Source organism: Candoia aspera, chromosome 2, assembly GCF_035149785.1.
Source record: "Candoia aspera isolate rCanAsp1 chromosome 2, rCanAsp1.hap2, whole genome shotgun sequence".
Classification (NCBI taxonomy): Eukaryota; Metazoa; Chordata; class Lepidosauria; order Squamata; family Boidae; genus Candoia; species Candoia aspera.
The window spans coordinates 104301113-104328380 of NC_086154.1; the positions used below are offsets into that span (position 1 = coordinate 104301113).

The 27268-nt window shown below is 35.8% G+C and overlaps 2 protein-coding genes across 2 annotated transcripts in view; one reads left to right on the forward strand and one right to left on the reverse strand.

The window, feature by feature from the left end:
• TBCD (tubulin folding cofactor D) overlaps nucleotides 1–27268 on the reverse strand; it is a 169330-nt gene that overhangs the window by 108672 nt on the left and 33390 nt on the right. Inside the window, exons 10-14 of the mRNA XM_063292673.1 lie at nucleotides 26497–26629; nucleotides 24199–24347; nucleotides 22739–22799; nucleotides 21145–21219; nucleotides 18833–18927 (exon numbers count right to left, since the gene is read on the reverse strand). Of these exons, the coding sequence (XP_063148743.1) occupies nucleotides 18833–18927; nucleotides 21145–21219; nucleotides 22739–22799; nucleotides 24199–24347; nucleotides 26497–26629 (513 nt within the window). The remainder of the gene's footprint in view (nucleotides 1–18832; nucleotides 18928–21144; nucleotides 21220–22738; nucleotides 22800–24198; nucleotides 24348–26496; nucleotides 26630–27268) is intronic.
• On the forward strand, nucleotides 4871–15912 carry ZNF750 (zinc finger protein 750). The gene is made up of 3 exons (XM_063292667.1): nucleotides 4871–4961; nucleotides 11120–12705; nucleotides 14695–15912. Exons 2-3 carry the CDS (start codon nucleotides 11297–11299, stop codon nucleotides 15401–15403), a joined length of 2118 nt encoding a protein of 705 aa, XP_063148737.1. The 5' UTR covers nucleotides 4871–4961; nucleotides 11120–11296; the 3' UTR covers nucleotides 15404–15912.

Sequence of the window (27268 nt, forward strand, 5' to 3'; positions counted from 1 at the left end):
TATTTGGTTCTTTTATATAATTGCAATATCAACTGAACCAAATAATATATTTAGAAAAACAAGATTACTGCAGGACAGATTTTAATAATTAAAACTGAGCACAATATTAAGGAAAGGCAGTAGGCTCTAATGTGAGAACACACGCGCCTCCCATCAGGAGAAATGGATGGCATGTTTTTGGAACTCTGTAATGTGTTGAAGAGGCATAACATCTCAGTATCTCACCTACAGTGTTCAGAGCATGTTTAAGGAATTTGCTATGCCATGTTTGGAGGACTCTCCCTATCCTAATACTCAGAGCCCAAGATTAACATTACAGAAGGATTCCTGGAAAATTAGAGATTAAAACTATATTCAAAATGAAATACAGTACCCATAGAACCTATACTAAACACTAAAGATGCATCTAGATGAAACATAATAGATGATTGGAGATATACTTTTTTAAAATTCTTCTTCGCAGAAGCATATGCTTCCCTTGGCAGAGAAAGACAAACTATTATTCTTTTTAATGCCATGCTACATAATGTCTGTAATAATTGCTTCCATTTCGGGTACACACAGCGCACGCACGCACGCGCACGCACACACACACAGAGAACAGAGTCCATCACCATGAGAGTCCTTCTGCTCCTAGAAGTTAGACCTTGATGTCCATGTATTCCTTCCCTCTGTTTCCTTTGTTCAAGCCAGTTACCTATCTGTGTGAGAATCTTCCTTCTTCACTCATAACTACCAAGCTTTTTCAAGAGCCTTTAGTGAGGGACTTTGTCAAAAGCTTTTTGGAAGTCCAAACAGCTTTTGTTATTAATTTGATCACCTCTCCCTAGATGCTATTCACACTCTCAAATAACATCCACTCTCCACTGCCTCCCACCCCCAAGCAACAGTAGAAAGCCAGAGTGGCAGGGCAGCACTCCTCTCTGCAGTCTCTACAGCAGCCATCATTGCTCATAATGCTCAGCTCTGCCTTTCCTCCATTGTTTACCCGTCTCATCCATTCAGACCGTGCAGAGAAAAAAGCAGCAGTACAGACAGTAGCTGCTTTAGCTACTGTATGAACACAGGAAGCAGAATGGGCATAAGAAACTGGCAACAGCAGGGGATTTTCTGACATACAGAGCACAGAGAGGGAGAGATTCAGGGAGACCTAAAGCAGACAGCCCCTTAAGTCTGCCCTGCTGTTCAATATAACTTTAAAATTATACAAGTAGTTAAACTTGCCAGCACTGAAATAATTGTAGAAATTGCCAAGCATTCATTTATTTTTATTTAAATATATAATTGCAGTAAAACAATATTCTGACTCACACAATGTTGTGTTAAACTGTCTTTCACTACCCTGAGAATAACTATATCTTCAGACCACAATCCCCTGCTAGTGAGTCTAATTGTTCTCCCCCACTCCCCCACCGCATCCTATGGTGAGATCCCATGTCAGGAGAGTGTACTTGAGATATCCTGTCCATTCCTTGTAAACACAAAAGAAAAAATTGAGTAAGGGGCTGAACATTAGGATCAGCTTCCTAAAAAAAATTGTTTACTTTAAAGTACACACACCAAATTCCAGCACATTGCTGAGATGATTATATTGCTAAAAGCTGTAGGCTAGGTATGGTGAAATCTCTGAAGGTTGTAGGCAGAAGCTAGTACATCTGAGAAATGCATCATTATTTCTACTATTATTTACTGAACGTATATCCTTCCTTTAAAAAAAAGACTAGCACATCAAATAACTAATGGTAAATAAAATACAGAATAAATTGCATATAATTAAAGCTAGGACATATAATAATTGCAAATGTGAAATAAAATTTTATAAACAAAATATTCTTAATTTAAAACACTAAATTTAAAGCTTTCATCCTGACACACTTTCTCAAAGCAGAGACAGCAAAGGAAATACATTTCATATCTTGGCACTGACAACGGAGAAGGCTCCTCTCTACTTATATAACATTTGAGTCTCTGCAAGCATATGCATCTTTAGAAGGGCTACTCTTATAGACTATAATGACCTGGCAGGCTGATAAAAAGGCAGGTGGCACCAAAGGCATTAACAGTTAAATCTAACATTATTTTTAGCAACCACCACAAATCTTTTAGTATAGGAGTGATGATCAGAGTATTATGCACTGATAGTCTAGCTATTGCATTGAGCAGCAACTGATTTTTCCAGATTCTCTTCAAAGATAGCCTCACATAGGGCACATTGAAATAGCATAGCTCATGGAAAGTTGTAGTTGACACTCTGAATGTGATTGTGTAAACATGCTGTTTGTTAGCACTGCCACTGGAACCACTGCCACCCCAAAGTAGTGCCAGATCAAGAAACACTTCTAGGTGGCAATCTGACAAGAGAAGCGCAAACCCTTCCTGAACAGGTTGAATCTTAATCAACAAGCCTGATTTTCTACTGATTAACAGTGCCTCTGTTCTGTCTGCATTTAATATGATCATATTCACCCTAATTCAACAGACAGTATCTTGTATACGTCATCTCACAAGTCCTCAACAGATTTCTCCACATAAATGGGAAGGAAGGAAGGAAGGAAGGAAGGAAGGAAGGAAGGAAGGAAGGAAGGAAGGAAGGAAGGAAGGAAGGAAGGAAGGAATTTCAATACTTCACTTTCTGTTTATGTATCAGTCTGAAAAAACAAACTTTGATTTATCACTATTTGTAGATCTTTTGTTCTGATAGCAAGATAAACATATTTACAAAGCACAGCTGCCAACCAGCTTAACAATGTATAGGCCTGGTGGCTCTCTCCCCATCCCCAGATGTTGATCTGCAAGCCGTCTCATGTGCTTTACAATTTTCTATAATTATTTATGGTCAAAAAAGCCAGAGTAGGAATCCACGTCTCTGTAAGCTTCTTTATGATTTCCATTTTAATCTTCTGAAGCAGAGTAGTCATCATTCTAGCTTTCAATGAAATATTCATTAGAAAACAAACCAAGGACAAAGAGCTACTGGGTGTGTAGCCAGCTAAACTGTGGTTAACAACAGCTATGTCTGAAAGCATGTCCTATGCCCTAGGAAAAATTATACCACTTATTTTGTCTTCACTTTAAAATGGGAAGAGTAAAGGGAGCATGTCCCACTGGCAAGGCCTTTAAGATACCACTTCTTAGCTTAGCATACTGTTCTGTATTGATAATTTCATAGTCCACAAAAGCTATGAGGGTAGACATTGAATTCAATTATTCAATATGAAACATTATTTTCAACTGAAGGGGCATTTAAATTACTGCCAGGTATATATTACAAAACCACATTCCATCACAACTAAATATCTGCAAATGGGCCACAGTCAGGAAGGAACTGCTTAAGCACATCCATTTCTTGTAAAGCACTGGTGAGAGGAGTTCCTTTCATGTTACAGGATCATGTCGAGATTGTAAAAAAATACCATTAAGGAATATGCTTTTTGAAAATCTGGGGCAGATTCCTTTTTACACTTAAAAGCATAACTTCTCAAATTTAATATTCACTCAGGGCTCTAGCCCAGCCTTCCCCAAAATGTTCCAAATACTGACTACAATTCCAGTAATCATCAGACAAGATGTCTTGTACCAGTGCTGATTTGGGATGATGGGAATCAAAGAGTCAAAGAAAGGCCATTATTACGGAGAACACATAGAACAATCAGAAAACAAACCATTAGAACTAAAATATTTCTATTGAATTTATTTAAATTAATTTAATTCAATTTTGTCAAATAATTGCACAAAAGATAAAAGAAAAAACACAGACATATCATTAATTCAATGGAAACAGCATCTTGCACATAGATTTGAAAATACAAGTCACACTGACTGTACAACGAAATTTATTCATTCTTTCCCTCCCTCCCATGATAGGCTTCCATCAGTTAGAAAAAAGACAAAGAATTTTGCCTGAAGTCTCCACCCCACTGTTCTACTTAATAGAAAGTTGCATTATGATGTCTTCGCATGTAATTCTATCCCACTCAAGCAGCATCCTGGCACAAACTCCTACCACTAAGAATCAAACTATGTTATTCCATCTTTGCCTCCTTAATGGATTTCTGTGCTAAGAAAAGTGCAGGAAAACACAGGACAATTAGAAATGGGTTGTCACAACAAATGACCCTCCTGTAAAACTGGATGCCCAGGCACAAAATTTATTTTTTCCCTTTTTGCCAGGCTGAACTGTTCATTCACATATACAATAGCACACAGCAATCAAGTAATAATAGTACAATTGTCATACAATGTGCTTAGTGACTGTGAAAGAAAAAAATAACTTAATCAATGTCCTACTGAAATGACTCTGTTCCATTTACAACCATGCGGCTGCCAGCTACTGACAAGCTTTGGCAGGTTTCTACAACACACAGTCTTGCCGTTTCTGGACAGAAGTTATTGTGAGGACAAACGTATGGGGGAGAGGGAGGGGTAAGAGTGGGGAGGAAAAAGAAGCTATGTTGCAGAATACCCGTATTCTCACTGAAAGACCAGGATACAAAAATGCAAACCAAGTAATGTCCTGGGTTGCAGTCTGCAATGATCATTTGGTCTTAATTATGAATTGCCTCTTACTTAGAAAGGATTTCAAAGATTTTAAACTGAGAAACATGTCTCAGAAACATGTTCCATTCCCCTTGAGAGGAGGTTATTAACTCAGTGAGCGACACACAAACTGCTTGTTGGAGGCAACGAACATGACAAAAGTTCTGCTTGACAGCTCAAATGCTGAGGTAACTTCAAATGAAAGCAATAGATGGAAACACATGAACTGTAGCTTCAGGCTGAAATAATATCAGGTGCATCTCTACACCCTCAGGGCTTAACTCCTACACTTTTAAGTCCCTCCCATTGAAACAGCCTCCTTCAGTTTCACTTAATCAGGCAGCAAACAGGTACTTCTCTCTCAACACTGACAGCAACAGTTTAATAGTCCAGAACCACTTGGATCTGAGTTCCCAAACTTACAGGTAAGTTAACTTTCAATCACCAAACGATTTACAAAATGATTTAAAAGAAAGAGCAATCAGCTAATTAAAGTACTATTTCTTAGCATGTTCTGCCTTTCTGGCAAGAGAGGGTTTTTCCAGCACAGGTGCATTATCCCTAAAAGCATATTTATGATATACAGTGTGATTTGTTATTTAAATCTGTACAAAAGCTTGTCTATTTACTGTATTTCTTTGTCTAAATTAAGATGCTATTATAGCTATCGTTAAGCTGAACTCATTGTTTAATTTTCAGTGTAAAATAAACTTTAAAACTCCCACATTATAGTCTATTCAAGTGAAGTATTCGGACCTGTTTAAATATTTAAATTAAGAAGCCAAGTATACTCAAAATGACTACAGTACCAGCTGCCATGTCTGTCATAGCTGAGACTTTGTTAATAAATGTGTATCTTATATATATATATATGAAGTATATGAGAGAATAGTATATTGTAGTATTGCTAATTTACATATTATGCTTTGGAAAATAAATAAATGAATAACTATTGTGATTAATATAAAATGAACTAAAGTTGCTTTAAAAATGTGGAACCAAATACTTCCTATGCATGCAATTTATAAATACTAATTCCTTTTTGTTACAGTTCATGATGACTTCTATAAAATTTGTCCTTTTGCTCATTTTATCTCCATCGTCAAGTGTGCAAAACATTTTTATTTTTATAAAATCACTCTTTTTAAACATTAGCAGTCCAGAAGGGTGGAGCAGTTAATCATTGGAAAATCTGGGCTGGAATAAAACCCAGAAATCTTGTTCTTGCAAAATGCTGGATAGGTGACAGTGGCATGATTTTAAGTTATGCAATAATGCCACATCACAATATTTTAATCATAGCATGCCCTTCTAAATGCTCCACCCCAGCAAGGACTCGTCAGCTAGATCAATATCACAAAAAAGAATGCTGCAACAGCGGCTGAGCATATGTTAATGTTCCTTAAAAATGGTTGCGTAGCCAGCCGTAGCTATGATCTATTAACCAAGATCATTTCACCAATGTGCTATAAAGAGTATTTTGAAACAGCACATTTGAAATTTTTAAAAAATGAAATATTGCATATTGGGAAAGTATGATGTTTATTATTTTTCAGTGCTTAATTCAAAATATTTGCTCATATAATAATAAAGGCTGATAGAAATTACTACAGCTTTTGATTTTTTAAAAGATGTATAAGGCCAAACAAGACTTCAAATTTACTCATGAATCTTTAAAGGCTTACACCTTTATAAGCACAACCCTAACCTGAAAAACAGAAAGGGTGCTGGAATTCAAAAATATATGTCCACATTTATTTTCTAGCACTAGTACTATTTCAGCTTACAGTTTTGCTTCACAAAAATAGCAGTATGTGTTTCATTTTATCTCTATTACTAACATCCTCAAGTAATATTCCTTTTTTAAAGCTAGGAATGACAATCAATGATGTTATATACCAGGCAAAATTCAGCTTTAGCAATAGCCCTGTTCCTATTTTTCTTCACCATAGTTAAGTCCTCCAAGTTAAGTACATTATGGAATGCTTACGGCTGCAATCCTATATTTATTCATAGGGGAATAAATTTAACAGAACACATATATTATTATTTACATAGACTTCTGCTGTAAACATTATTTTGTTTGCCTTTCTCTACTTAAAATAACTAAAGAGGTTGATCATTTCATAAGAGTTTATTGTCTGTTATTGGAAAGATACACCTCCTCAGAAACTGAGATGCAAGTTATCCATAAACATATTAGTTAAGCACAATATATTTGAAGTTTGCTTTAACCGTGTTAAATTAATGGGAACTTAGTTATAGCAAGGAAACACATTCAGTACTGGTTATTTTTTTTTCCTTTTTAGTTCTTCAAGAATTAATGGTGCATACTGAGCAATATTCCACTGTATTATATCCTTACATTAGAATGCATATTCAAACTGCTGATGCTTATTGGCTTTGTAAACCTGGGGGACAGTTTGTTGTGGCAACAGTAATTTGAACTATTATTTGCACAGAGACTTGTAAGTTAGCACAAAGGTCAGAAGGAATCTGATAGCACCTTTTCAGACTACCAAATTTTATTAAAAGGCATAAGCTTTTGTGAACGGAAGTTCACATCATCATCAGCTATTTCATGCCTCTGATGATGTGAACTTCTGTTCATGAAAGCTTATGTGTTTTAATATAATGTGTTCTTCTGAAAAATTGCTATCAGACTGATTTTTGGCTACTGTAGACTAACATAGCTCTCCTCATACAAAGCCAGCACAAAGGTACAGCAGGTACAAGCTGAACTCAAGAGATCTTTCACTTTGGTTACACAACATTAACTAAAATTAAAATTGCATTGTTTGAGCACTATTTTGCTTGTTTATGATATGTATTTATTTCTGTTAATATTGTCCAAATAAATTACCATGCATGTAGAAATTAATTCAAATAACTATGTCATAAAGCTAATATACTAACATTCACTTACTATTTTAAGGATCTTCCAAACTGTTCTATTTTATATAATTTCTGTAGCTAGGATCCAAAGAGCCACTCATACAAGGGCTTATGATTTTCAAATAGCACTTGCTTGAAGCACCCTAAATTTGAAAATAGCTGTTGGAAAAAAAGGCTAAATTTTCCTTAAGCATCCTTTCAATATTTCTTTAGATTCTAACCTATATCAGGAGCAAACAAAATTAACTTTTTCATGTTTCATGGAAAAGTGTTTCTAGCAATATCACTAATAAATCAAAATGTAATGAACTACATGGAAGCAAAATTCAGTTAGAATGATATACACTTTGATATTGTAAATGAAGAGTCAACCTCTTATAATTTACAGAAAAGTAGCAAGCTTAAAAGTAACAGGAAAGAGTCAACTGATATTGTAAAAATGAAATATATGGTGTGAATTTTCCTTCACATGTATGAAGTCAGTTAAAAATTCCAGTGAGACCCACATAAAGTTTTGTTGAGATATATTTGTTTTTAAGGAGTCACAAATCTCATATTTATCTTTTATTTGTAATCACATTTGTAATATTTTTACATTGAAAATAGTAGGTATTTCATATTCATTTTAGTTTGTATTTTAAACATTAATGGGAAAGAAGTTTTCAAGAAATTATAAAGCCATCAACTTCCCTGTATTACTGTAGTTTCGGGTAACACAGGTACAGTATGTGGTTTTGCAACAGTCATCATTTTGATAATAGTGCTTACAGTTCATGATGAAATCATCACTTTTTAGATCTCTGCCATAACACATCTATAAAATCATGAGAACATGACTCTGAGAGATTCTCACGCCTTCAGAATCAGCACACATAATGGAACAAGTTAGTACAAGCCCGTCCGACTTATCTGCCGAGCAAATCGCCAGGGTGTATTAAAAGTATCCATTTGTTTTATTTCTAAGAGAAAGCAAGTATAGTATGCCTCTGTAAATCGATGGATGCTAGACTCTTTTATACCTTATAGCCCAGCCATGCTACACAACAGTGAGTTCATTAGTAACGTAATTAAAAACCAACAAAGAAATTGCAGTAAGATGTCACTTCAAGAACTTGACATCAGGCTCACTGTGAGATGTTGCAAATTATGCATTCTAGCTGGTCCTTAAATATTTGCTTAGGCTGCTTAAAAAGCTTGTTTGCTTTCTAGTAGAGCTGGGTCAGCTCTCCAGGATGGAGTCAATCCCACTCCACCCTACTTCTCCCCAGCATGGAATCTCTTCCTCTTTCCTAACTGGCTGAACTGGATTACGCTCAAGCTTCTACTTTTGTTACCAGGACCTGCCTTTCCTTCACATAGTCTTATCCACCTACAGTTCCTCTCCCTCTGCTTTCATCTTTTCCCTGTCACATCCTGAGTGAATATTCTTCCACTGCTGCTTGTATGAGTTCTCTTTAATTAATTCAACAGGAATTTCAGGTAGGAGACACCCCTGAACCTCAGGTCAATAAATTACTCCAGACTTAGGTGCTTCCCCTTAAGGCAATCTTGTTTGTAAAGGCTAAGACTCTTCTGAATTAGCTTCACTTTTTTCATACTTGTACTTCATTCAGATTCAGGGGTAAAAATTGAGACAGTTAAGTTTGAACACGGCATCAAGTTATTCAGGATTGTGAAAGCCACAGCAGAACTCTTTACAATGAAGAATGCATAGCAAGAAGGCAAATGAGATTCAGTGTTCCATACTAAAAACCAGAATTACATCTTCACATATCCCAGGAAAGATATTTTTAGAACTATGGTAGATCACTCACTAAAATGTAAATGCAACTTATACCAGAAAGGGGGGAAAAAGAATCAATTCTATACTGTAGAATATTGGAATAAGTTATGAAAATTAGAAGCTATCTCTGAAATATGTTTATATAAATCTATAAGGTAATTTTTGAAATACCCTATCAAAACAACTACAGACTTAGATAAGGTAAAGCAGCTACAATATTCTAAGGAATAAAGTACCCTCTCTACAAACAAGAGTTAAAATAGTTGGAATTTTAAATTTAGAAAAAAAGATTTAAAAGGAACATAACAGACCTGTATGTGATCTGAGAATGAATAAATACAAAACGTTTCCTCATAATACTAGCAGTAGAGTCATCCAATGACACTAATAAGTACTACATTCAGAAACAACAAAATGCAATATTTAGAATTCATTAATTTTGTAACTTATCTTTCCATGACAAATGGGATTAAGATGACTAATAATAATACATAAAGCAAACAACTGTTTCAAAATATATACTCTTTACAGAAATTAAAATCCCAAATGCAGCAAATAAATAAAATAAATAAGCCATACATGCTCTTTCACATTCCACCAAAGGTATCGGTGGTGGTGGTGGTGGTGATAGAAAAAACATCCCCAAGCTTTTTAAAAATCCAGGTAGACCTTTACAGTGAATGTGGTTTCTTGTGCCAAACCATATAATTACAGGTTATACCCAGCATTTTAAATTATGCTTGAAAATCTTAAAAGTATTTTAATATTTGTATTGTATGCTGCCTGTAACCAGATCTAGTCAATAAACTAGCTGCAAAGCTGAAGTTGTCATTTTTCCAATTCAGCATGGAAGAGCACAATCTGAATGAGATATAATTAGATTTAACATTTTTGAGGAAATAGATAGTTGGCACCCTGGCCTTATTTGCATCAATATACTTCTAGCAAACAACTAAGCATAAAGGTTTGGAGATGAATCCTGGAGTACTAAACGGTAGACCTGAGTTTTCCAAAAGAGTGTAGCTCTACTCAAGATGGGCTGATTCCTCATGTTCTAGCACCTTTGTCTTACGTTCATTAAGCTTCTATTTGTTTTCCCTTTGCCAGCTCATTACCAATATCAGACAATGATTCTGAGTAACTTTTTCTCTGAATTTAGGAGAAAAAGAAATATTGAGAATTATCAGAAAAATTGTGATGTATTACTTCACACTACACAGATTGTTATAATGTCACTAATAGGCTTTTGAAAAGCATACAGACACATTCAGGGGAAAAAATAGTTCAGTAAATGGCTAAATGACATCTCCATCAAAGATAGTATACTGGGAACAATCATCATCCTCATGACCTACTTATACTCTTCTCAAAGGACTCTATTACCCTGTAGGGTTGTTCAGTTTTGTTCAGTTCCAGAAGTTCTGCTATTTTCCTGAATATTTCCATTTTTCTCCCAGAATATTCAAATTTGGCCATGGCATAAATACCATGTCAATTTCAGGAAATGACTCTTCCAGAACAGAAAGTGATTCATAGTATTCAGGTATATTCCAGAGAAAAATGGAAGATTTGGAGCCAGGATGATGTAGTGCTTAAGGTTTTAGACAAGAGCCAGGAAGATCCAGGTTCAAGCACGCTGTCAGCCATAGAAAGTCTGGGTGACTTTGGGCCAGCCACTCTCTCTCAGTCTAACCTAACCCACAGGGTTGTTGCTGTGAAGAAAAAAATGGAAATTCTATGTATTCAGCTTCAGCTCAGGAGGAAAGGTAGAATATTTAAATAATGAATATATTCTAAATAAATAAATGACACCAGAATGTTTCAGGACCAGAAGACAGAGCTGTGAATATCCTTGATCCTTATAAAAAAAGGCTAATATTTCTAATGCTAATTTTTGTATTACAGTTTCCTGTTTGCAAGTGCTGTTAGTTCCTGACACTTCCAAAACTGGCTTCATATCAAATCTTATGGAAAGCTTTTCTTTGAGCTGAAGAAAGCCTAAAAAGCACAAATTAACTTTAAATGAACTAAAGCTCTGTCAACTAATTAGCATAAGGGAAATCCTAAACATCAGAATAGAAGATGAGCCTCCTCAAAGAGCGTAAACCAAAAAAACCTCATTATATCCCCAGACCACCAGGAAAACCATTTAAATACAAGTGCTTTCAGTGCCCCTTTACCTGCAATGAGAAATCACATCTTTTTAACCATATGAAGTATGGGCTGTGCAAAAACTCAATTACGTTGGTGACAGAACAAGATCGTGTTATCAAATGTTCAAAGACAAATTCTTCGGAGTCTAAGCAGATCAGTCAGGCAGACTCTGCAACCAAACCAACTTCTTCTAAAGCCCTCTCAAATTTTGATTCTAAACCTCAATATGCATTTGCCAAAGATGACTCCAAGGAAAATATGGAAGTTCAAAACCAAATGACAAATATATCAGTGCATGGACCAAAACCATCCACTGAAAAAGAATTAACTCTTATCAGTAATGAAGAAGAAAGTACACTCAATGTGCAGTGTGGTCTTGAAGGCGTCGTAAGACCTTCTGCATTTGTTCCAGTGGGAGAGCATCGGCACAATAAGGACAATGATGATATAACTCAATTAACTTCTCTTTCCGATTCAAATAAAGGCTCTTCTTTTCAAACAAAGTCAGCCTTTCATGCTCCAAATAATCTCTGGAAAACAGGTGCCACAATTATTACTCCAGAGTTAACTCATAAAATTGCACCTGCAAAAGGCTTCACTTCCATTCCATCTTATGTACAACCCATGATTCCAGAGTATTCACCTTCGTTGTATGAACACGGATTAGCTATCTATGCGCCTTACTTCCTATCAGGAAACTCTCATGAGTGTGAAAGTTCAGTGTTGTCTGTCTACAGCTCACAAGATCAAAGACATTTTCTTCCTCATCCAGGACCACTTCCTAAACCAATAAATCCAGCAACATATGAACACTACCGTTTATTTCAGCAGTATCATCCAAATCTTTCAGTGCCATATGGATTTTGTAGACCAACAGAATCAGCATTTTACAGGCTACCACACATTGCAGATATTAACAGAGACACAAATTCTCATTTAATGGATGAAACAACTTTGCTATATCCACATTCTTCAAGTCCAGCCAGGTTATCATCACAAAATTCTCATAAAAAAACAGCTGACTATGAAAAAGAAATCCCTATGCTGCATGCCAAAGGTCATTCCAAAGAAGAACAAAATGAAAGAGAAAATGCCAAAATGAGCCCTCGTGCTGGAACTGCAGCAACTGGATCCCCAGGAAGACCAAGCCCAACAAACTTCACTCAAACTAGCCATGGCTGTGAAGGCCTATTTGATCTTTCTAATAAGTCATCTTCAGTTGTTAACAAATGTGATCAACCTGAAGAAAGCTTTACAGCATTCAGGCCTGTGAGGAAAAGTACAGACCAATCTCCTCTGACTATATCAAAGGAAGACAGAGGAAATTCTCCAAGAAGGTAAAATGTCAAATGATCTTTTAAAGCTTTTTTCCTGCTAAATTCTATGGTGAAAACAAACATGCCCTCAAGATACATTACTGTACATAGGGCCTCTTAGGACATACTTCATTACTTGTCAAACTGGAAAACACACAGCAAGTAGGAAATAATGGGCTGCAACTGTATATAGCTGGGTGGGAAAGTTTATTTTAAAAGGGTTGGGGGGGGGGGTATTCTGGCAGGAGTTACATACCAGTGAGCAATGCTAGAGCTATCCCAATCCAAACATTTTTCCTCTTAAGACCATCTCCACCTCTTCTCTGCTTGGTTCTACTTTAACAACTTGCTGTTCCAAGTGCTGAATGGGGAGAGAGACATTTCTCTTCTCTCTATCCAGCACAGAAACAGAGCAAGGATAGCATGTTTTTTGGGGGGCAGAGTAGGAATGAGTTGGAATGCAGGTCAATAGACTTCCACCTTTGCCTTTCAAAGAAATGTCTCAGCAGTTTTTTTAATACTTATTATGTTATTATCCTAAAATAAATTAAATAACAAGTGAATGGGGTATGCATGGCAAAAGACAGGATAAAACATGAAAGTTACTAGGAATTATAGTAAATAATTTTGTTGTGCAAAAGTAAATATGCCAACAACAGTATAAAATTATCAGTTCCACTTTTTTTTCTCTTAATTTTATTCTTTGCCTTATAGCCTAGCATTATGCATATTTACTCAGATATAAGCACCATGTAAATGGTGGATCAAATGTTTAAGCATGCACAGGATTGCTAACTTAAATGCTGCCATTTATACAGTTATTTATACATACAAAGCCATTTATTTATTTATACTTATACACCATTTTTCTACCCTAACCAGTGTATGATAATAAATTATGTAAAAATAGTAATATGATGCAAAGTCCAGTCAATATAAGCAACAGACCAGGAGAACCTTTAGAATTAAATGACATTTTTTATTAAAAATATCAACAAAATTAGGATTAAGCATTAAATATTTCTTCTCATGAAAGCAGATTCTAGACCAGCCTTTTTCAAGATTTTTATCCTGGAGGAACCCTTGAAATAACTTTTAGGTCTCAGGGGAACCCCTGCATAAAAAATACAAAAACTTTTCAAATCAATTCACTTCTAACCTAAAACAATCCATGTTTTATAATGTTTACAACAGCAAAGCAGCACCCAGGGTTTTGTGGAACCCCAGTTGAGGAAGGTTGTTCTAGAATATGAAAATGGGAATAGAAAAGAACCAAACTTGTGACTTCAGTACCTCCTAATCTCTGATATCACAGGATACATAGCAGTTCACATGTAAAAAACATTTTTATGTAAAATTGTTGTTTCCTGCTTGAAAACTAGAAGATAGCAATAGATGGATATAGATATAAAACATTTTAGAACAGACAGTATATAACCATGGCCTAAATGGCTCCTTCCCATTTTGTGCTTCTAACTTGTCTCACTTCCAATAAATACTAATGTTTATTATTTTACATTTTTTAAAAATACTTTTATCTTCACAGTAGGCCTCTCCAAGGTTGACATTTACTTATTTTCTACGCAATTATCTGAAAGCATTTATATGCAATACACAGTATCTAGAATGCACATTGATCATATAACCATAGCACTTAATCACTGTAATTGAAAAAACTGTTTCTCAATATATCCCAGATTCACAGTCTGGCTTCAACATTTTCTTTTATGTAATTATCTTAATAATCCTCTCATGAAGATTAGCCAAAATTTATGAATCGCTCAGATTTTGAGATTTAAAGTTAGGTCTCCCACATGCACAAACAACATTGACCAGATAAACAAATGCATTTGCAGCTGTGTATGTTTGTGTGTGTGTGTAACAAATGATAGAATTCTTCTAATAGCTTATGTACAACCAATTTGTTTCATTTCTAATTCAAAATGTCTGTTATTCCTATTTTGGTATTTTGCCTAATTACACAATATAATTTTCCATTTTTCCTCTCAGTAGTGACATTGCTAATGAAAATGAAAATGTACAGCATGGAAGTGATAGCAATGAGGATCCTTTGTCCAGTTCTGAAGACGATTCAGGGATCACACCACTTAATCTTTCCAAGAAACCAGATGCAAACCTTACTGATGTACATATATATACAAGCACTCTCCAAACAGAGAACCAGAACTGCACGGAACTGCAGGAAATGCCTTTGAACCTTTCAGTGAAGGACAACTATCATGTAAATTCATCTCTCCAGAGCTTACCATATGAAACTAAAGATCATAACCCTCTAAAAGCTGAAAATAAAGATTTGGGGACTGAAATATGTAACCCTAAGAATCAAACAGAGAAAGGCTCCTTCAGTCAGTCTCTTACTGTGATGCCTATAAAAGAAGTGCAGGAACCGAGGACAATTGAGAGCTGTGATGAGCAGAAACAGACTGCAGCTGTTGCTCTCTGTCAGTTGGCTGCCTACAGTCCAAGTACTGCTCAAAAAGAGAGCGCAGAGAAAAGTAATCAAGACAGTGGTTCCCGGTATGCAGATTCCATCCCTGAACCATCAGAAACCCAGAATAATCATTGCAGTCAAAAAACAAAAGGACAAAAAAGGACAAATCACAGAGAAGCAACAAAACAACAGCAAGGAACCAAGAGAGCACGAACAAATGAATGCAGTCGAGTATTCACTCTGAGAAAGAGAACGAGGGTATTATAATATTGTTCCACCAAAGACACAATAGAATCCATATGTACACTAGAAAGCTAAACAATTTTTTCAGTATCAATTTTTTTTAGTTTGCAGACTCATTTATTCCATTTAGTTGAACTATGTAAATATTAAAATGTCTTTAAAATTGTATATATGTTTTAAAGTAACTGAAATCTCTCATAATTATATCTTTTTTTAAGTAAACATTCAAATGTAAAACTGAAGCTAAATAATTTCTTAAATGCACTATTTTTAGAAACAAGTTTCTTAAATGCACTATTGGGAAAACATTTTATTCTAAAGTTATAGCCTGTAGAAGCACAAATATCTGATTCCTGATATAAGAGTGTTCTATTCTGTCTCTTAATTTTTAAATCTTTTTGTTTTTTGTTGTTCAGTGTACTTTTGTTGTTTTATCAACATTTTAAGAATGAAAATTTCCAATTGCTTAAGCTTAGCGTTATTGAATTCTGATTGATAATATACTGAAGCACTCGTATTAAACCTTACTAAAATATAGATTTGGTATTGTGTTTTTCCCAAGTCAAATAGCCCAATGAAATGATGCTATGGTCTAAATTTTAAGTCCTAAATTAATCTAATTAAAATTTAGGACCTAAATCAAACCATGCAGAAGTTTCCCATGGAAATGCTTACATGTTTGATAAACTGCATCTTCAGGCCCCAAGTACCCAGACCAATACAAACCAAGAAGTTATTTATTTCAATCCATATTAGAAAGAATCCTGCGGTGTTGATTCTATATTTTGCATCCATACAAGTCTGCAGCATTAAAGTAATGGTATACTAAGTCTATTGGGATCGGAGAATGTTTCATAAACTTGTTGGTAACAATTTTCCATTTCACAAGTTACACAACTGTACTTTTTTTCCCCCCCGTTTACAATAAAATGGTGTATATTATTGTTGCAAAAAACAGCTTGCAAAGAAACAAGCCATAAAAGCTGTAGCAGATAAATCTTAAGTATCATTGTGGATATTCCTCAGAAACTTACAAGTTCATGTATCTTTGCAAATATCAGTTGTAACAATGTTTAGCTAGAGATAAATAGATCATTCTATTTCTGGTTCATGCCAATGTTGCATTTGTTCAGTATATTCCATTCCATTTCTGTGAAGTTTATTTTAAAAAACTGCACAAAAATCAAATATGTCTACTAAAATCTGTATTTTAATGTTATTTATGTACACATGTTGAATATTTTCCAACAAAATATACCTTTATAAGTGTAATTTACATAAGTATATGCATTTTTAGTATATTTCATCCTAAAATACATCCTGCTTTCTTGCTATATTTTTAGGACCAAAACCTGCAAAAATTTCCAGAGAAGTGCTGGAAAGTGTAGATCGTAACAGTTCCTTCTTTTTCTTTAGATGAGAATTCAGAACAGTCAAATTGCTCAAGAATTCCAATATTTACATGGGCTGTATATGGAATATATAAACAGTATGACCGTTAACCAGAGGACTTAAAATGTCAAGCTTATAGAGAATTGGCCAAGTATGTTAAGTGATTAGTGAAGATATTACACGTAGTCCTTGATTAATGACAGTAATTGGGACTTGCAACTCCATCGCTAAGCAACACGGTCATAAAGCACCATGCCACGTGACCATGCCGCCTGGAGTTCCAGTTGCAGTCGTTAAGCAAATCCTGCGCACCTGTTAAGCATGACATCATGTGATCACCATTTGTGACCTCCTGCTAGCTTCCCCACTGACTTTGCTTGTTGGAAGCTGACAGCGAAGGTTGTAATTGGCAATCACATGACCACAGAATGCTGCAATGTTGTAATTGCAAGCCAGCTGCCAAGCGCCTGAATCATGATTGTGTAACTGCGGGGACACTGCAACAGCCACAACTTTAAGGACCAGCCATAAATCTCCTCATTTAGTGGCATCGTAACTTTGAATGGTTGCTGAACGAATGGTCATTAACTAAGGACTACCTGTAATAGGAATAACTCAGATGAAACTAGAGCAGTTTGATAAAAAAAAATTATCAGCAGCAAAGACTGTGCTAGACTTGGTATGGGAAAATGTAGCTTCAAATCCTTTTTTTGTCTTCTTTGTTTATCAGGACCTTTCAATAACAATTTAAAATTAACAAAAAAACATAGTAAATAGGGGTTATTGAAAAACAGTAAGTGCTAGCAAAATAGTATTTTAGGACAAGTTTTAAAAAACTGGAAGATGGTAAGGGCCAAAGTAGACATTCAGGACAGACATTGGAGACTTCCAGTTCCATGTAAGGCCAATTTTGGGGACATGATTTTTTCAGGACCAAAGCACAAGCTATTTGCAGCTGCTTATAGCATGGCTTTCAATATGATATGTGCCAAATTTCAACCAGGGGAACTACTAATTTATAGAGGGTTTTATCTCATTGGGATTCTGTCTCAATGTACTAACTTTCACGCCATCCACTCTATCACCCACTTAACCATATCTGACTCTGATGAAAAGAGCCTAAGCCAGCCAAAAAAGGAATACTAACAAAGAAAAAAAGAAATAAAACTCATGACAGAGGATTTGGAAATCAGAGTTTAATCACTAAAAAGCACCTCTCTCATAATCCCACGTTAGAAAATCTCAGATGTCGGCTGCTTACATAAAGAACTGTAAGTGAAAATAAATGTAATGAGGCATGTGCACGCACTATTCTGGTACAGCTGGGTGAAGCAAACGCATGCTTCAAACACTTTTCAAAGCATTTCAAGGGACAGCACACTGCAACACCCCTTGCTTGAAGGAAGTTAAAAAAGAAGTAATAGCAAAAGTTGACATATGTTACAATATGAGAAGGAAACTGAAGATTCAAAAAATATGGTAAATTTGCAAGCCTACCAAATTTGGGGCAACAGTAAAAAATACTACCTAAACTTTTTACATAGAGTATAAAAAGCGTTGGGACAGAAAATTTCTATAACTATCATATAAGATATTGTCAAGCCCTTGGCATCCCACTTCAACATTCTCTCTAGGTTTCTTTTATTGAAAAGACCAGAATAATATTACAGAAATCTACAGAAGTCTCTTACTAAGGGAGTGCACTGGCAAGGAGGTCATTATGTTAAATGATAAGAGAGGAATGTCAAAGTGGCAGGAATGTAAATCTCTCTCAGGCTCTGAACACAAAAACAGCACTTGCTCAAGGGTATATGGTACCCCTAGGCCACAGTGACTGACGGCCCCACCTCCTACCAATGAGAAGATTTGCATGTTTAGAATTATTCAGAAGGAGGGGCAGCAACGGCACCCCCTAGGCTCTGGAACCCTAGGCTAGTGCCTACCCAGCCTTAGCCTAAAGCAGGCCCTGATTACTAACATATAATTCTATCAAACCAAAAGCTAATTTTTGTTTTGGGTTTTGTTGTTGTTGTTGTTCAACTCCAGTTACAAAACACTTACCATCTGATAGTCGGGAAGGTAGTAACAATCCTCTCCTTCCCAATTCAGCCAGTGCCAAACATCCGCCATGCCAAGCATTATCAGTTTCCTGAAAACTACAATTTTAGAAAACAGGATTTTAAGATGATTTTTCTCAGTTATTTTAAAGTGCTTGCCAAATAAAGGGTCTTACACAGCACTGTACAATTGTGCAGCACAACACAAAACCAAATTAATTTTTCCTTAAATATAGTATCAGTATAAGTCAATAAGACAAAAATCCCAAAGTGACACCGCAGTTTCCCCCTTTTTTTGCAAGTTGCATTGATCTAAATTAGTTTTTTAGTTATTGAACATAACAATTGTCTTGTTATGCTCAATAGCAGAGGTTCTCAAATTTTGTTGGTTCATTGGTTCATGGTGCCCTTGATGTCTCAGTAATTTTTTCGTGACCCTAGGCCTAAACTGTGAACTACCTCAAGCTAGTAACCTGCAATCCTGCAGTGCCCACATGAGTTTGCTGAGGTGCCCTGGAGCCACAGCACACAGTTTGGGAACCATGGCTCTATAGAAAACAGACACTATAAGAATTTGAAACCTCTTAGCCCATAAAAAGACAGACTTAAATTGAGGTTGTTTTCTGAAGCACTGTAACCAGTTTGCAATAGGGGGGGGGGGAAAGGTCCAAATCAAAAAGGCACCAAGAAAAAATGTACCCGTTTTAGAATAAATCAAGATATTAAACCAATTTGAAAATATGGTTTAATATTTTGGCCCATTCAGAAGCCAATAATTAACTGTTTTCTCAGTCAAGAAAAAACAGGTTATCTATCAAGAATTGTGGATTTTCCAGGTATAGAGAATGGTGAAAAGAATTACACAGCATTGGAAGATGAAATCTGCATCTCATTTGTAGCACTGAATTGTTGATCTGTGTTGTTTGTCAAAGAAAAATAATCATTTAAATGCTGACCAAGGGGAAAGGAAGACTACCAAGCAACATTGGCAACATTTTTGGGGAATTGTTTTGTTTATAACATAATTTGCTAGACCCATTTTTCCTTTCTTTTTAAAATTATGATTAAATGTGGAGTTATATTATTTTAATTTAGTTATATCCATGTCAGTTTTCATATTGTTAATTAGTTCAGCAGAATAACATTAATGAAAAATGTATTGAAGACATTAGGATTTAATGATTGATTTTTTAAAAAAAATGTTAGACTTTAATAACCATATTAATGGCTAACAAAATTCAAAATAGATCAATCATTAAATCCTAATGTCTTCAATTAGAAAGGAATATGGATATTTAAAAATGCTTATGGTTGACCATTTATGCCAAGGATGATGAATCTGCTGCCTGCATGTGCCCTTCCTTCTCTCCAAATGATACCTCATAGCACTGAAATTCAACTGCAAAATGGCAATCTTTAGCGGTGCCATTTTTCTTTCCTCTTTATTTTTACAATTAAATAGGCTTCTATGTCTGGGTTTAGAAACAATAAATCAGGGTCTCTGCCCCTTCCAGTGACATCCTCAACATGCCACTGCCTCTCAACAGCTTCTGGAATCTAACCCCCCCCCCAATTCACAAGTCTACCCACTGACCAAAAAAAGTTGCCCACCTCTGATTTATGCATGGCTTATATACATGAGATTTATCTATTTTTAAAGAAGTATTCATGCTATATAATGGGCTCACTGTTTAAAGAAATGTAGTGTTCTCAAGAAACAAACCTGCAACATTTCTCCTCCAGTGATTGTCAGCCAATTAGTAACCAAGGACAAAAAACCCTCTCAGTCAACACTGGACAACATCAAATGTTCAAGTCACCTGTTTTCAGATCTTTTTCCTGAGTTTGGACAATTATGTCTTGCTAACCACGTTTGCCTATTAAAGAGCTTACTCTATCTCTTGCCCCAAAATGGGGAGAAACTACATGAGTGACTTTGGCAGAAGACGACACCCGGAGTTGCAAAAATGGGTTTGGGGGCATCCTGTGGCCCTGGAGCATAACTCATCTAGCCTAAATTTGGAGACTCCATTTATCTTTATTTTGCACAATTCCTAGCTCAATGATGGCATTTTGTTAGATGGGAGGCCAAAAATGTACACTCTTTCCTACATCTGTATGTAGATACTAAACCCAATCACTAAATTACATACTGGGATACAAGGGATTGAGTTTTTAAAGATATATTCCTATTCTTTGCAATCTAATTTCTATGCTTCTGCTTGAGAAATGTTTTGTGGATAAAATTTGCATTTCTACAGTAATGTACCAGTTTTCTGAGATCTAAAGAATGCTCAACACAATACAAAACATTACCTGAAGCAGTCTAATACAGACCCAACAACATCATCAGCTAACTCTTTCGGCAGCCTTCCAGTCAGCCTGCCAATCCTGAAAAAAAGCAATAACACTTCATTAAGACTTTTAATAGTCTATGTCATATTCAACATAGTAAGACATACAGTATGCTGCTGAAATTTGAAATTTGTAATTTCAAAACTTAAATTTATAATTCTGGGATATATTGATCCAACAAATTTAATTTCAACTGAATATTAAATAGTTCAGATTTCTGAGTCTGCATTCTCTATGGCACAGGCATGCCTAACAAATAATCTCTAACATTTTTCTGCATTTAAACCTTCATATTCTGTAAGAAAGTAAGTACCATTTGCAATGCAAATATACTTAAATATTTTATTTTAGATTTTCAGTTACTCTTTTCCAAAGTTCATAATTTGAAAGTTTGGATTTACTGCTTGTGAAGGCTCTATGCTTTATCCCTTAATAAACGAAGCATCATTTTGTGTTAAGAGGTTTTTAGTTTTTATAATTCCTGACATGTGAAATTTTGGGAAAGCTTTTACTACTTTTTTCTGTCATATTTCAGGATGAAAAAAAGCCCGCTGTATTTCATATGCCATATCCCTAAGATGCACTTCTCTGTCATATAAAGATTCAGAAAAAGATCAAAATCTCTTACAGACAGGTAACTTTTTTTCTGTATTTACAATATTGGACAAATCACCCAGCAAGGAAATAGGGAACTTGACAGGACTAATTCTCCCATCACTAGACAATACCCAGATCAAACCCCTATAAGTATATTTCACATATGTTCCTATGATACAATCTCTGATGCATTTAGCAGAAGAAGGGAAGACACACACCAAGCCCCAGTAAACCCTTACATTATTTGCTGTCATAGTGTTCTTATTTTATTTTTGAAAATGGTATTTTTTTCTGAATTCAGAAATATTAAAAAGTAGACATTTTATAAATAAATATTATGTATTGCCTTGGAACTCTTTGCCAGGGAATGAAGAAAAAGCATGTGTAAACTACAGTCCATTTTCATTTAAATATATACAGAGATTAGTATTCAACACTAGAAAAACACTAATAATAATAATAATAATAATATAACAATTTATTAAATTTGTATGCTGTCCAATTCTCAATGATCCTGAGCGGCTCACAACAATCAAAGGAATTACAATAAAGAATTAGCATCTCAATGTAGTTGCTTCCCAGTGTTTAAGAGTAACTCCTAAGAGGCTTTGGAAAACAGAAGTAGAGATAAAGTGAGCACTGAATTTATTTATTCATTCATTATCACATATTTTTATAACTACTGAAAATGGCTTCACGATTTTTAAAATAGGAAATGGTATATACATACTCAAATACTAAATAAATAAATAAAGGATAATTTAGAATTTAGAATATAATGTAATCCAAAAATGAAAAAGGTAAATATTGACAACAAAGACCAAGCAAGCCCATAAACAAGCCCATGTTGTTTTTCTGTACTAAACAGGGCATTTAATAGCACTATGTTCCGTATCTTCCTAGCTACCAATATTTACAGATTAAGTTGTGTAAATCAGTTTAACTCAAGGACACATACCCTTTTGCCGCAGACCATCTGACAATAGTATCTTTGTCTTTCAATCCAATCAACAATTGCTCTGTGAAAAAATGTTTTTAAAATCATAACCTGAATTAAAGGCAACCAAACATTTATACTATTGCCATCCAACGTATCTTTGTCACATTCTTTTCTAGCTTAAGCTCTTTCCAGGGTGGGGGGGAGGGGAGGAACTTGTTGCTTTTTCTTAGCACTTCATCAGCTCCAGCAACATTAGGAGACATCTTCAAATCTTACTGGAGTGATGGAGAGTTGTGTCTTGTTTATAAGCAAGATTTTGTGAAGCAAATACAGACATTCTGTTTATATATTTATTTTATTGGACATGGCACCAAGGAGTCTAAGCACATGTCTTTAAAAAGAATGAAGACAAAAATAATCATGCTGGAACATTCAAAAGGGTGCATGAAGATGGGAAGGGACTCATAATTCAAAACAATGTCAAGAACAATAACCAAAAAGCACAAATGACACCAGTACAATATTCAAATTTCAAGGTCATTCTTTAAACCTTTCTTTAACCTTTTTTTTTTTTTAAAGCATAGATGTGTGTAAGTTTTTACTGGCATGACTACATACAAATTAACTATGCCTGTTCCTACAGAATTACCTCATGAAAGTTTTAAAACAATCATTCTGTAATGCCTCAGAAAGTATAACCCTGTACAGCAATTGAGTGATCAAGCAAATATACAGTAGTTTCTCTAAGAATGGAAAGTGGAAACTCATAACTAAAACAACTTCAATTTATAACTATTATATTGCTCTTTGAACGAAAAGAAGAAAGATTATGCACATTACATCTGTCTCTTACAATGAAAATCACAAGGTTAATGCTGCTGTCAAGTGTACCACATAAATAAATAAAATTCAAAAAAATGTTCAAAAACAAAAAAAATGGCTCAATCCTATCAACAAAGCAATCATCAAATGAATTTGGAATACAGTTGATGACTTTTTGGCAAAATCTCCATAGGATGAAAAAGATTCTAAAGTGGCCCTTTCTTTTATTTCATATTAATACTGTCATGAGTAAGGATGGCGAGCAGGGGGCTCCCTTCCAGACTGTTAAGCGCATGCGTAGCACTGAGGAATTGGGCAGCCATTCCAAGAGGCACAGATTGTTAGGATTACTGTTATGTATTAGCAATAAAACATTAGAGACCAGTTCCCTGTCTCAGAGTGTTTCCTGGGAGTCAGGACAAATACCAACACAATGACAGATTCTGCCATTAACTAAAGATGGGAGAAGAGGAAGAATCAAAAGTATGACGCCCAGATATAATATTTTTCTAAGCTATTGAACAGAGATAACCCAAAATTGCTTACATTCTTTCCTCCCAGATAACATAAGGAATAAGTATACAAATGAGTAAATCGTATTCATAAACCACCTTGGTCAGGATATCAGATCTTACGTTGCTTTTTATCAAGCATACCTATAACATTTTCAACCTCTCCTGGAATATCGTATTCCTCTTCTTCCTCCTCTCCTGTGGTAACTGCTACATTTTCTGTTTTCTGTGGAATGGGACCTCCAACAGAAAACTGTAGATTTGCGGCTAATGATCGGAATCCCCGTTGATACCTAGAAAAACAATTTCACCATGGTTATATTTTTAGCAGAGCAAGGAATTTTCCAAGCATTATCTTCAGGATATCCATAACATAGACTTCAAAAATGAATGTCAAATATTTACAGAGTACAGGTTTCATAACTGTCACTTATTCCCCAGGATCTCGTACTCTGCAGCAGTGTTCCTCAGGAGAAAAAGCAGTAGGAGCAACTTACAGGAGCAACTTGTGACCTTCTCTGCCAGCTTCCCCCATTGACTTCGCTTGCAGAAAGCTGGCAGGAAAGGCTGCAAATGGCAATCACATGCTCATGGGACACTGCAACTGTTGTTAAGTGCAAATTATTTGGGGGGATAACAAGTGCAGCCTTTTCAAGACTCTGTCTGTCATTTCGCTAGGGACCTACTGACCTCCATCTGGCAGTATTCAATTCTGATTGAACACCAAGTTGGAGGACCTAATCTGGCCTGTACGTATGGGGCACAGCAGAGATGCAAACAGACTGAAGCAAGTAAAGCCTGCAACAAGCCACAGACCACAACAACCAAAGAATAAGGAAAGAAGGACAAGAAATTATAGCAGTAAGGGTGGATCACAGCATAGTTGGTTTTTAATTAAGGAGATAGATGTGAATGTTTTATAGCTTTGGGAGAGGGGGTGCTGTTTTAAATTTATTTCCAGAGCCAAAGATAGAAAGTACAAGGTGGTCCTCACTTAACAACCACTCATTCAGCAACCGTTCGCACTTACAACAGTGCTGAATAGTGGTACTTACAACTGATCCTTGAAGTTCTGGCCGTTGCAGCACCCCCACGGTCATGTGATCGCAATTTGAGCACTCGGTGACCGGCTCACAATTATGACATTGCAGCATCTCGCTATTGCCATTTATGACCTTCTTGCAGGCTTCCAACAAGCAACGTCAATGGGGAAGCCAGCAGGAGGTCACAAATGGTGACCACAAGACGTCGCACTTAATGATGGCATGGGATTCACTTGTTGATGGCAACCAGAAGTGCCAGAACTGCTGTTGCTAAGCAGTGTGGTTGTCAGGCTCCCTTCCCTCTGCTCGCCTGCCATTAAGCACTGCTACACGTTTCAGTCTGCTACACACATCAGTAGATAGAGCGCAAACCCGTGTTAGCTTTGCAGACATTCCTTTGTGAGCTGAGGCTTCGCAGACATTCCTTCGTTAGCCGAGCCGTTAGAGCCAAGGACAAACTGCTGATAAGACTGACACCTGGAAGCTAAATCACTGTAACGAATTAACGAACTCAGAGGGGGAAGTCAGGAGTGAGAAAGAGCTTGTTTACAAGACAGGGATGAGGGATGAGGTCACAGGGAATGGTTTAGTTTCAATGTTTTGGCACCAAAACCTTATTCAGAGCTTTGCAACTTTCCTGTGTTAATCGGATTTTTAATAAAGAATTCTTTAAGCTTTCTAATGGACTGTCTTGAGAATTTCCAGGATTAAAATCCTGGTACTGGGATCGTCACAGTGGTCACATGATGTTGCACTTTATGACCATGTTGCTTAGTGACAGAAATTCCAGTCCCAATTGTCGTTGTTAACCAAGGACTACCTGTATTTCTACTTTTTGAGTTTATTCTCTATGCTGTTTAATCTCTCTCTGCCTCCCCCTTCCCTCCCTCTCCCCCCTTCTCTACATGCTCTTTATTTTTGCTATTCCTAGTGTTACAATGAGTGTTTTAGTATGCAGCAAATTTTAACAGCCTGATTATGTTTCTCAGCAGTGGTACCTTTATTCAAGGATGGTAAGGCAAAGGGAAATATGATAGAAGAAAGGGAAGAGGCATTTATATCACAGCTTTATGGCATCTTTTTAAAACCATACCACCACCTAGGATTTGTTTTTCTCCATAATTCTAAATTTAACTTTGAAAGCAACATTTAACTGTAAAATAAAATGTGGAAAATGTGAAGTAATAACATAAATTAAAATTATGGAGGAAGAAGTTGCTTATACCTATGGAATACCAAAGTTCCTACACAAATATTGCTAAACCAGAACTTCTTGTCATCAAATGAACAAGAGATGATTTATAACTTATCTACTCCTATTAATGATAGACTTACAACTCAGGTTAGCCTAATAAAAGGAAAGAAGGCAAGTAAAAACATGATTATGAAAAGAACAAACCTCCACTTTGCCACCTTTGGCTTAAGAAATGTCAGACCAAGTCGCTGAACAAGTTTCACTCCCAGCTTGCGAAGAATCGTTTGCTTACTTTCAAACAGCTTGCAGTTATCAAGACATTCAAGCACAGTAGAAGCTATAATGAATAAATTTCTCTATCAATAAATATGTCCTTTTTTTGTCCACTGTGTAAGAGACACATATTAAAACATTTTCTGCAGAAGACTATGAAACATACACTCAGGCTTTAATACAATATAATCAATAAGTTCTCTATGAAAAGAAAATTAGTTCTGACACTTAAGACATTCACACTGCACTGAAGGTAAGTATTTGGTCTCAGTGCCATAGCCTCCCACTAACTTGTTTCATTAGGAAACAAAATCAGTGCCCAGTATAAAATAAAATATTTAGGCAACTTTTTCCCAGAACACCTATTGCATTAAGCAGCCCATATTTCAACTGAGTCCATATTTTATAGCAGGCACAGCCACAACCTAACTTTCAGTTAATTACCTGGACTCACACTCCCCTTTTTATTATTGATAAACTTATGAGTATAGTCTAACATTCTAATGTACTTCAGGATGTCCAGAGTCCAGAAATCCAGGACTTCAGCTTGCCATTGTGGGATACACAACGAGCTCAAAAGATCTCCTCCCCACCTTATTCTTTTATTAACTATTAATCATTTGAAAAGAGGAAGCTAGCACGCTGACAGTGAAGTGTCAGTCTCCATTTTATTTTAAGAATGAGCCTCAAATAGATCCCTCAA

Coding starts and splice junctions, on each gene's coding strand:
- ZNF750 (XM_063292667.1), top strand. CDS start 11,297: ATGAGCCTCCTCAAAGAGCGTAAACCAAAAAAACCTCATTATATCCCC. Junction 12,706..14,694: donor AGAGGAAATTCTCCAAGAAG/GTAAAATGTCAA, acceptor TTTTCCTCTCAG/TAGTGACATTGCTAATGAAA.